Source organism: Choloepus didactylus, chromosome 11 (assembly GCF_015220235.1).
Source record: "Choloepus didactylus isolate mChoDid1 chromosome 11, mChoDid1.pri, whole genome shotgun sequence".
Lineage (NCBI taxonomy): Eukaryota > Metazoa > Chordata > Mammalia > Pilosa > Megalonychidae > Choloepus > Choloepus didactylus.
Genome location: NC_051317.1, coordinates 42352226 through 42364660, shown reverse-complemented (window position 1 = coordinate 42364660; position 12435 = coordinate 42352226). Strand labels below are relative to the sequence as shown.

General features: G+C 41.4%; 1 protein-coding gene across 1 annotated transcript in view; it reads left to right on the top strand.

Moving 5' to 3' along the window:
- MYO10 (myosin X) overlaps nucleotides 1-12435 on the top strand; it is a 238625-nt gene that overhangs the window by 43140 nt on the left and 183050 nt on the right. Inside the window, exon 2 of the mRNA XM_037798873.1 lies at nucleotides 5324-5422. Within this exon, the coding sequence (XP_037654801.1) occupies nucleotides 5324-5422 (99 nt within the window). The remainder of the gene's footprint in view (nucleotides 1-5323; nucleotides 5423-12435) is intronic.

The window sequence follows — 12435 nt, the reverse complement described above, 5'->3', positions numbered from 1 at the left end:
GTGAACTTTGTCCTTATGCTGGGTTGCCTGCATTGCACATTCAAGTATCAGCCTTATTTAACAAGGACAGAGTATAATGGTTTGCGTATGGTGGGCAAATTTTTCTCCTCCACTCAAACTTGGATGGTCTGGTAAATGTCTGCTTGTGACTTTGTTTTCAAATGTTCGTGGGTGGCCATTTCTGGACCTGGGCATGTGTGTTCTATACCAGCAGAATGGAAATAGAAAGTTTTGGGGCTCAGAGAAACCACCAAGAGCAATCTCTGTAAAAATACCCACTTCAGTGGTTTACCTTTGCAATTCTGATTCTATGAAAATTGCCAGTTTATACTTTTTGAAAGAACAAAGGGTGTATTTTGAATGCATTTCCCTTCTAACTTGTGTAAGGCAGCTGTTTTATTGTGGATCTAACTAGCCAATGGCCTCTAGATTTGAAATCTGGACTGGATTTTATAAAACTTGCTTATCAGCAGCTCTTCACACCTGTTGGAAAAGACCTTTGGAATAGGGAAGCTGAACATTGTGTTTAATCAAGAAGGACTGTCAGCAAAGAGCTTTATAGTACACTTAAGCGAGAAAGTAAACACAACCACAGCAACGCTCTTGAAGTTAGTCAAAGATACTGCTTGCTGGAGTAAAATATATTTTCTCTGTGGCCTCTGGAGTTTGGGAGATGTATATTAGTCTTGATGACAATTAATTAATATAAATTAATAATTTATAAATTAATTCAGTAATGTTTCATAATAAAATCTTAATTTGAGTCTTGCTAAATAGACAATTTTAATAAATTCTGAAACATATTAACAAACTTCTTTCTGATAAAAACTTGATGGATGTGATGGGCAGATGGGCATAGCCAATAGAGTGCTTTGGATTCTGTATTCTGGGATGGGGGCCCACTGTGAATTACTGTTACATGATTTTACCTAAAGAATGAAAGTGCTCAACTTCTATGACTTTGAAAGTTTCCGCTTGTGTGTGTGAGTATGTGAGTACTTGCGTGTGTGTTTGGAGGGATTTCAAGACTTTCGCATGTTGATGTTTGTGATGTATGAATTAAAATGAGGAAGAAAAAAAGGAGTTCGGGCACTTGGAAGTATTTTTCTAGAGCATTACAAGTAATATGGTTTTGATAATGTAATGATATTTGAGACAGCAGTCTTAAAGGATGCCTGAAGTAAATGTTCTTTTTGGAAGCAGCTGTTTGCTGGTAAATAAATTGGGACGGACAGGCTGTTGTAAGTGTCCTTTTCGTGAGTTCCTGACACCTCAGCCCTAAGTGTGAGTGAGAAGTATGTGGGCAACTCACATGGGGATGGGCACTTCTCCCCTCGTGGTGCTGATGTCTTTTCTTTAAATAAGGCAGGCTTCTGATTTACACAGAAACACTTCATATTCATTTTTATGATGTTTTACACCTTTTTAGTGGAGGATTTCAACCTCCTTTTGAGGGGTGTTGAGCGACCATAGGTAAACATCTTAAGGGCCCCATAAGCTGGTGAAAGGGAAGGCACACAGGGAAGGCCTTGCATAGGGTTATAGGAGAAGATTCTAGAAGAGAGGTGCAGCCCTGCAGGGGACTTATGTGAGCTGGTCAACTGCTTCCAGAAATGCTATAGAACTTCAGGAGCCCATGGCCCCTGCTTCTGGCCCCCGCCCCACCTTCAGGGCCCCAGTGTGTAGCTAGCTGGCCCCAAATCAATGCTTTCATCAAAACTAGAGGTTGACTTACTGGAGAGCCCAATTAGCAATGATAACAGCAACCGTTTTCATTCCTGGATGGTGTATTTTAAGTAACTTCTGTTTCTTCTTAAATTTTCTCTCCTAGGAGGATGAGAGAGATCAAATAGTTATAGATGATAACTGGTCATTTAAAGTGACCTCTGTGTTGTATTATTTTAATTGTTAACTGATTTCTTAAATGCACATTGACCGATTTATAAATTGTTGTAAGGAGTCAATGCAATGTGTGGAAAGAACATGAGATTGGGAATTGGAAAGACCTAATTTGAAACGTGCCATGGACACTAGCTTGTGACATTCATTGCACAAGGACCTGTGCTCAGCACTTGAGTTTCCTCCTGGGGGCTGGTCATTAACTTACCAGGAATTAGTAATACAGATAATGTCCTTGAGGCTTTTAGCACATGACCTTGACACATCATGGGCCCTCCATTAATGGAAGCTACTATTTTTGTTATTGGCAAATACAATATGAAGTAGCATAAAGTAATGAATTCACTTGTGTATCCTGTATTCTCTGCCAACTCTTTCTTTGTTAATAGTACCTTCTTGAACTGTAAGTTGAACATAAGGTAATCAATATATTTTAAATGTTTCACTAAACATTTCAAATCAAAATAGAAATTAAATAAGCCAATGGAGTGACGTTGAAAATTCTAGGAACAAAGTTGTTAAGTGTACTTCTTTGATCTGGTACTATTTCAGTGATAATTTTGGCATAATAATATTTTTACACTAATACATTGTTTCATATGGATGTTCTCGGTTTGTGTCATTTTTACTGGTCTTGATAAAATTATTGAGCAGTGTAGAAATACTAAAGCTTAGTGTTGCATTCTGTCACACGTCATATACATCATGAAGGGAATTCTTTATAATTTGAATGACCAGTGAATACCCAGTAATTTCTTCAAACTTTATATCACTTGTCTTTGGAAACAAATGGCTTTCATGTTGTGGAACCAAAAGTAGAGGAAATACAGCATTGAAAAGCTTAATATTATGATTATTGTTTCATTTGTCCGGGGGAAATACAAAAATGGAAATGAAATCTATGCCAAAAACTAAAACAGGGTTATAATAATAGTATCTGGAAAGCTGCGATCTTTTAGGCGTCTGGTAAGTGACCAGTAAAATTCATACTGATGAATTGGGTTCTGATATTTACTTGCAATTTTAGTTCTTCCTTCAGAGATTCCAGTTGACAGATTGTATTACTCAGCATCCTCTAGGGAAACATAACCAACAGGAGATATCTGCAAATATTATGAGATTTTATAAAATTGTCTCACGCCACTGTGGGGATGCATAAGTCCAAATTCTGTAGGTTAGGCTACCAGCCAGGAACTCCAATGAAGGTTTTCAATGAATTCCCCAGGAGAGGCTGGCTGGTTGAAGTAGAAATGAAAGTTCTTTCTTTTGACTGCTGAATTCTTCACTTCTCCTTTTAAAGTCTTCAACTGACTGGATGAGACATCTCTCATTGCTGAAAGCAGTCACCTCAGTTGATTGTCAATGTAATCAGCCATAGATGCAATCAACTTACTTACAATTTAACTCCAAGAAATGTCCTCACAGTAACAATCAGGCCAGTGCTTGCTTGACCAGACAATTGGATACCATCACCTGGCCAAGTTGACACATGAGCCTAACCATCACAGTCCACCCCTTGTCAACTTGGTGGCCATACACATCACCTTAAACCATACTTAATCTCTAAATAAAAAAACAATAACAGATGTGTTTTTCACCTAACAATACTTGACTGTCCTGTGTACAACTAGAAATGCACTACACCTCTCCAGAATAGGTACAAGTCCTTGGGTAACAGTCACTCTTAAACTTGATATCCTATAACTTAAATGCTACAATAACACATCTTATGTCATATGATACGGGGATAAGATAGGGAAGAAAACAAAGATATTTGCTTTGTGTACAAATACAAACATACTCATAACAAAACAAGGGAGAAATACTCGTATCATTACAGTCCTTATTTCTGTAACTGGTCATGCGGTTGTAGTTCATATTTATCACTGCCTTCTTCCACTACCCATTCCATGTTCCTTTTACCCTCAGCAAGCACCTCAGCTGGCTGTGGTTCTTTGCCCAGTGAGGCGACCCAAACTCATTCTTGAAGTTCCTGGGCCATTGTTAGTCCTACCTGGATTGGGTTGTTGCAGTTTTTCATTGACTTTAATTACAGGGTATGGTAGTACTAAGAGATGCTCTAGGAGATCTCCTGTATTCCAGGAAAACTTTCTTTCTCTCCATTGTGTAGTTGCAATCCTAATTCCCCTTTATAGTCAGGGTCAGTCACTCCAGCCAGTACAGTAATTCCTTTCTTTGCCTATCAATTCAGAGGCATGAGAAGCCCATAACAGTCTTAACTTCCAGTTCAGTGGAATCGTTCTTGTGTCTCCTGGGTAGGAGCACTCCTCCTTTAGGAACTAAGACCTATAACCAGCAGAGCTTAAGTTTGCAGGGACAAGAAGCAGAAATTTCCCCAGTGGATCAATAGGAGTGATAGTGAGTGGTGCCACTCCCATTTCCACCCCTTGATTCCTGGACCTGTGAATCTTGGCTATGGGAGAAACACCGCTATAGAGTGGACGCTGCTTCAGAGCATACACAGCCTCCTGGAGAACACTGCCCCAGCCCTGCAAGGTATTGCTGCCTAGTTAGTACCGTAATTGAGTCTTCAAAAGGCCATTCCACCATTCTATCAACCCAGCTACCTCTGGATGATGGGGAACATGGTAAGACCAAAGAATTCCATGAGCAGCTGCCCATTCCCACACTAAGTGTAACTTTTTGGCGGTGTAACAGGGTCCTTCCTCAAGGGAGCTCAGCCTTCCCCTCGTTCAAGCATCTCTGAGTCTGTAAACTGTCTCAAGTCTGGGAATTAATTAAGGGGCCGAGACACCCTGTTTTTGTAATCCACTGTGAGACGACTCTGGGCTAAAACTCCCATCGATCATCTGACCTCCATAAGCCCGTATTCTGACTGGTGGACCACAGTGTCATTTGGGGTCTCCTGGAATTACTGTCACTCCTGACCTCGTTAACTTGTGTCTGGAGCCCACCTGCCTGGGGTCAAGTTCTTGCCCAGTCTTGGTGATGGTGGGGGCATTAGGGTTCTCCAGAGAAATAACTGACAGGGTGTGTTTATGTGTGTGTATGTGTACCAAGTTGTCACAATAACTTAACCATCACAGTGGACTAGCAAGTTCCCCTCCAGGGCTCCACTTCTCCATCAGTAAAATGGGAGTGAGAATAGTACTTGCCTCATGGTAGTAACAGGTTCCGCTATTTTCCCAGTCTCTTCTCTGCTTCCTCAGGCTGGTGGGATCCTCCCTCAGTTGTTACACTTGTATATTGGAGGGGCTGTGGAAGGTGCTTTCTGAAGATTTATTGTTAGCTTGTTTGAGAAACACATTTGCTTTTCAAAAGGATGTGTTTTTTTTCTTTTCCTTTTTAAAGGAATGTAGCAGTTATCGTAATTTTGAGGGTGGTGGTTTGTGATAAAATGCAGTCCAAACTCGTACTTAAACGCTGTTTGTTTTGTTTACAGGGAACGCGAGTTTGGCTGAGAGAAAATGGCCAGCACTTTCCGAGTACTGTAAATTCCTGTGCAGAAGGCGTCGTTGTCTTCCGGACGGATTATGGGCAGGTGAGAACAAGTCCCTACAGCTTCATGACACTCGTGTTGTGCTTCATTAGATAGTCTAACCCAAGGGCACGTGTGCTCATCCTTTCCCCCTATATCTTAAAATGTTTTCCTAAGTGATGAAAACTCCAAAAGGAATGTGTAATGTACGCCTCAACTGTGTGATGAATGCAATAAAAGCCCTCCAAATGGAATACAGAAAATGTCACAGCCACAATGGGACAGCAGTGCCAGACACACACCAGGTTCCTTCCTGGGTTTCTTTTCCCAGCATCAAAAGTAGGAGGAAAGGTCAAATATAATGATTTTTGCAGATTGATTTCGCTACTGTTTTCCTTGGAAATTCTTAAACTTTCCTGAGTGTTGAAAAGACTGTAGAGCCAGGGAGTAGTGTAGTAGTGTTTTGATTGATCGCTTTAGAAGATCAACTAACCTGCCTAACCTGAGTTGATTTATCCACCTTGTTGGGCACCTAAAGAAGTTTCTGTATCTGTTTTTGTGGAAACGTCATTGATCCTGATTCCCATTTTTAAAGTGTAAAACAAACGAAAATCCATGTCATTGAAAATAAATGACTGACACTAGAAACTGGCTGGTTGATTATATTTGGATTCTAGAGAATAGTTAACAATTGTGAAAGGGGCCCTGCGTCTCCATTTTTATATGGTGACTCATTCTATTGTTGCAGGTGGGTCCTCACCTCAGGCACATATTAAAACTTAAGGAATGAGGAGAAAGTCAATACCAGTATTTAAAACATATAGTTTATGAATTCAATTTGCATGTTGTTGTGTTGAGAACAAAGGCTTTTGGGGTCCGATTTCTGTAGTGTGAGGCAGACGGGCTACTTGGCTACTAAAATTTCTCAGCATAGATGGTCTACTTGGTTGCACTGTTCCCATTTGGGTTGTGTTCCACTTTCTTGGTTTAAAAGCAGAAATGTTATTGGGGTATTTTGTAAGTCCTTAGGTTCCTTTTCATCTGAGCATCTCAAATTGCTTTTGAAGTATTTATCAATAACATTTTAAAATATTTGTCTGGGGCTAGAAGTCTACCCATGCTTTGTAGATATAGATTTGGGCACATGGAGAGAGGGACAAAGAGATTACACATCTAAACAGTTATTGACTATGTAGACGCTGCACAAATGTCCAGTCTAGTTTCTCTTCTTTCTGATTCTCAGTTAGTGTAGTATGCTCTGCAAACTCCAGGTTGACTAAATGAATTTTACTGAACTTTAGGGTCAGGGACTGCCCAAATGTTTTAAGTTTGTGTGTGGAGCTGTCCGATATTTTTCTGTCTTGCTGTCACTTGGCCTGTCTTCCCTTCTCCCTTTCCCCAGAAGAGAATTTAGTTCCTTTCAGACTCAAGATGATATGAAAAGGGAAAATACTATTGAAAAATGGCACCTTATTGGACAGAACTGTGTTCCTGAAAGCACTGTAAAACAGGTTTTGAATGAAATTCTCTCCCCCCCACACACTTTTTTTTTGTTGACTTATATTTTAATCCCTTAGGTGCTTTCTATTCCTGTCTGACTGAGCTTTGGCTGCAGTGGCTGCTAAGACACCCTCCCTGCCCCACTCCCCAGTCTCTTAGTATTCGTACCTTTCCTGTTACTACCTATTTTGGTTTGCTAAAGCTGCTGGAATGCAATATGTCAGAAATGGATTGGCTTTTAACAATGGGGATGTATTAAGTTACAAGTTACAATTCTAAGGCTGTGAAAATGTCCAAATTAAGGCATCAACAAGACGATACCCTCTCTGAAGAAAGGTTGCTGGCATCCAGGGTTCCTCTGTCAAGTAGCAGGGCATGTGGTCAGCATCTGCTGGTCCTTCACTCCTGGATTTCGTTGCTTTCAGCTTCTGATTCCAGTAACTTTCTATCTGAGCGTCTGTGGGTTCTCTCTTAGCATCTGCAGGGCATTTCTCTCTCTAAGCTCTCTCCAAATGTCTCTGCCTTTTATCTTCTCATAAAGGTCTCCAGTAAAGGATTAAGACCCACCTTTGAATGGGCTGAGTCACAGCTCAATTGAAACAACCTAATCAAAACTTCCCACCTATGACAGGTCTGCACCGACAGGGATGGATTAAAAGAATATGGCATGTTCTCTGGTACATAACAGCCTCAAACCAGTACACTGCTTTTGGCTGGTGGTCAATGGGTGACGCCTTTGCCAGCACCTGTCACTGGGCAGCTCTCGGCGAGGGGTCGGGGGACAGGATGGTCAAGTCACTTGTTCTGTTTGCTCTTGACAGTATTTAAGGACTATGGGTCGAGAAAGAACTAAACCAGAATAATGTGCAGTTAAACTTGAAAACTTCACTGAGGTTTGTCCTCTAATGTTCAGTCATGGAACCAGATGGTCTTATGTCTTTTCTTCTTTCATTTCCACATATAACAAGTATAATCAGTTTGATGATTGGTTTAGAAATGGTGGGGTTTAAAATATTGGAGGCAAGCTTTAAAGAATCTGGTTGAGACTTGGATGAGCATTGGCAGTGGCTTAAAGACTGTGGTTTCTTCCTCTACTGACCTACTGCTTCCTCTCCTACATCACAAGCTCCCTGTGGCATTTATGGGCAAAATCACCAAGGATTAGGAGATGTTCACTAACTCGTCCTGGAACTTCTGCTGTTCATCTGGGCAGGGATAGATTCAAGAAAGGAATCAGGGTCACAGACCATGCATGGCTAATTGCCACCCAAACTGATCTGCTCTTCAGGGGTGTTAAGATAGCCATGTCTGAAGTCCAACAGTAGCTGGTAAAAGTTGTCAAATATTTTGTCTGTATTTTTTTTTTCAAATGAATTTCGATGACATTTTTGTGTTCAATGAGCTATGACCTTGCAGAGTTCATAAACAGATTACAAAACCATTCGTTTTCATTTCCTTTGATTCAGAGTTAGTGCATTTCAAGCTTTAATGTGCATAGGAATCACCTGGAGATCTTGGTAGAATGCAGATTCTGATTGGCAGGTCCAGGGTGGGGCCTGAGGATTTGTGTTTCTCACAAGCATTTCTCACAGGTGATGCTGACGCTGCTGCTTCCTGGACCACAGATGAGTGGCAAGGATGTAGAAGACGTTCCAGAAAAATACCTTAGGATCAGGATTACCTAAAATGAGGGGCATGAAGTAGGTTCCAACCCTCTACGCCACCCCCAGTACTCCTGCTTTGGAAGAACCAGAGATAAACATAAAGAAGGGAGGGCTTTAGGTAATGCTAGAAAATTTGACCCTGGTTTTTCAGAGCTTTTCCTTTCCTTTTCATTTCTTGTTGCCCTCTTGTCTATCAACCACTTCACCTAGAACATGGCCAAGTGTTGGGTGGAATGCAGCAGAATCATTCCTCACTTAGAAAGGAGGTGGACTCAAAAGCAACTTTTTAAAAATCCTGTGTAGTGTTAGAACCCAAGCAGAGCCACGTGTAACCAAAATCCTACAAAGGAACCCTAGGGATACTCAAAGATAGAAATTAAGTCTTCCTGGACTACAAGCTTAGGATAGAGTTTAGAAGAGAGGGTTTTTGAAAAAGCACTGTGGTTCTGCAGGGTGCAGACAGCTAAAAAAGTGAACCATTCTGAAAGGATACCACAGAAGACAGCATTGAACATTTGCCTTTCAGGAAAATTCTAGAGGTTCATCAGCAATCACTATAGCATCCTTTAGAAACATTAAATTCTGAATTAGATTTTTCACTTTGAGAGTTTGAACTGTTTTATTACTTTTTCTAGAAGGAGCCTAATTCGATTGCTCTGCAATAGCTTAGAATATCAATTTATCTAATTGTATTTGAAAGGATAGTTGTTTAATTTGTCCCCGTACACTTAATCAAGGCTGTTAGTCCACACAATAATTCTGCTTGGTTTTCTGTTTGCCTTTTCCCTATGTGAGGTCTTCTGAAATATTTCCTGGTTGAGAATTTAATCTCCAAAATCTACAAGTAAATGCCCTCCCTCCACATCCTTCTCTTTTTATTTGCAACAAGTATAATTAGATATGGTTTGAAAAGTTATTCTTCTCGTCTCGTTTTATTAATCAACAAAAAGGCTCATAGATTACCTGGTACTTTCAAATCACCCCACTCCCCCAAGAAAGTCAGATTTCCTTAAGCCACACAAGAAAAGCAGTACTCATTTTTTTGTAATCACATCTCCCATTTAAAGCCATCTCTGACCTTTCTGGTTTGACCGTTTGGTTTTGGCTTGTTGGGTTTAATGCTATGGAGCTAATTTTGTGAAACTTGATAATGGGTTAGTGGGGTGGTTTTTCATTGCTTTTTTGTGTGTGTGCCATTTTCACACGGTAACCCAGCCAAGTCCAGCTGCTTTTCTTTTTCTCTGCTTTGCCCCCGTTGGTGCTTTTTTGTGTCCTTGGAGCGTTGTGTGGATGTGGGCAGCCTTTTGACCTCTTCACGCCCTCCGCCTCTGAACACCATATGCCCACCCTCCCATCTCCCGGAGAAATGGCCATCGAGCCTGTTGAGTGCTGGAAAATGGAGAGCAGCTCAGCCTAGCAGCTCAGCCATTTCAGAGCATCCCTCAACAGTCTGGCTGCACAAATCATCAGCAGTCGGACACTTTCCACTCCGTGATTTCAACTTCAGGTGGGAAGAAGTTGAATTTGAGGGCTGAGGGGAAAAGTTGGATCCTGGGTGTTTTAACCGAGTTAAAAATTTCATCAGAAAGGAAGCAGACGGCGCGTGCTGCCCCCCGAGAGCCCAGGAATGCCCCCGCTTTTCAGCAGCCGCCGAAGCTGCATTCCACGGTCCACATGCCGAGCCAGCTGTTCGGCTGAGGCAGCTGCTGGGGCAAAGAGGCAGCAGCAGAAGGGAACATGGTCTCACTGGCCAACTCCTTCTACATGGAAGAGAGTGAGCCGCAGCCGGCTCAGCCCCCCTGGTGGGGCTGCCAGCAGGAGGGAGCCACTTGGGGTCCCAAGGGCAGCTCACAGCTCAGGGAAGAGCCACTGGGCTGTAAATGGGAGGCCAACAGGGAGACATCTAACCCTTACAGAGATGGAGGAAAAGGAATTTGGGGACGATCATTAATGGAGCAGAATTAGCATCATTAAAATCAGTGACTCAGAACCCAGCTTTACACACGGGCCATATTCTTTCCAGTCATTGGCCTGAACATACATACCTTTGCTTTTATGTTGTTCTTAAAAGTATGTATTTTATACCATCTCAACCTTTTGATCGTTTTTATGCGTGTGTGAAGGTAAACATTTCCATTTTAATACATGCATTTTGGGGAAGTCTTACCCATTTTTTTTCCTCCTGAGGAAAGAAACATAGACTTTTTTGCACTTTGGCCCCTATAACCTGTCAAGTCTCATGTCCCTTGTGTTGCAATTGCTGCTTCTGACTAAATTAACCTGTGCATTTGGTTGAATCATATGAGATTGCCATTTTTGTAGGTCAGAAAGAGTTGAATATTGGCAATTTCACTTGGTTCAGTATCTCTTAATTTTGCTTTCTATCTTATTGTTATGATTTAAATATAAATTTATGTGATGGTTTGAAGTGAAGTTTGACAAAATATAATGTATTTACACTTGAATTGAGAGGCCAAACTTATCCTTAAAGCACAGTATACAAGACCCTGTCATTTGGAATATTGTTGCCGGCTTTAATTGTTGTTTTATATGTTTGTTTGTTAACAGCTCTGAAATTTTCATTCCCTTTGGCGTTTTCGGTTTCCCTGATGATTGTCAAAAGGATTTGCTATGATTGGTCTCTGCTACAAATGTCCAAATTTGAATTGAAAGACAAGTGAATAAATAGGTTTGTTTTTTTTTTTTTTTTTGAAAACCACGTTCCTTTTGAATGCCTTTTCTGATGCTGCTTTTAAAATTACAACACATTAGCAATTCTGGTTTGTATTTTTCCTTAAGGAATAAGTAATGTCAGGAAAGAATTGCTTCAGACCCAAGCTCGCAAGTCCCAGACTGGAGAAGCTGATGGTGCAGCTTATGTTTGCCGTGGCCCCAGTCTGGTCAGCACTGGCCACGGCCACACGATGTACACAGGGGACAGGTGGTGTGACCCCTATGGGGGGCTGCAAGGCTCTGCTCAAGGGGAAGGCGGCGTGGGGAGCTGCCTAGCCACCCAAAAGATAAGGAGAAGGGGAATGCTGACGATAAACGACATGATTTTTAAGAACCAGATGTATTTGGCTTCTTTTGTTGAAGCTTCAGTCTGGGTCCATCCGTTATTCCTGGAATTCACTTTGATCAAAACAATGTTGCTGTATAAAAAAAGTCAGCATTGAGCCAGGAAGCTCTTACATTCTCTATGCTTTTCCCACATTTCGCTATTTCATACTGGAAATGCCTATCTTTCAGATGGACATTAAACACCAGCCTCGGGAGTGTCTTTTAATCAGAGGTCTGTACTCCAGAGACTGAATACCACTGGGCTTACCGTCTTGCTTGGATGACCAAGTACAGTGCAATTCATTTAACTTACTTGGTTTTGAGTTTAAAAGTGTTTTTACATGCTCTGAAATCGCATAAACCTGACTGACTAGACCTGCTCTTCCAAGAATTTGGTTTGGCATCTTGCGGCTTAAAGATGGAAAGTAAAATGATTCCATTAATTTTCACTCTGGGACTATAGGAAGAAAAAAATGTTTCTGCTGGTTTATCAGTTCACTTAGCTCCAGATAAAATATGCATGTATTTACAAATCTGCACAGCTCAGTGTGGAAAGCTCACTTACTGACACCTGGTGAGATACTTGATCCTGCAGGCCTGGCCCTGTTGGGATTCCCACTTCTGCTGACGCTTGCTTAGCTCTCTTTCTTTCGGTCAGGGAGGAACGTGCTGATGGGGATCTTCTCAGGGAGGCCTTCTCTGACCTTTCCATCTAAAAGATCTGCCCCTTGGCATCGTATCATGTGTTTTACTTGGTTGCTTTCTCTTTTTTCGCCCTCTCTGAGAATAGGAACTTGTCGTCGTTGTGTCCTCAGCACCTAAGAGCAGATCCTGGCACATGGTGGCCCTCAG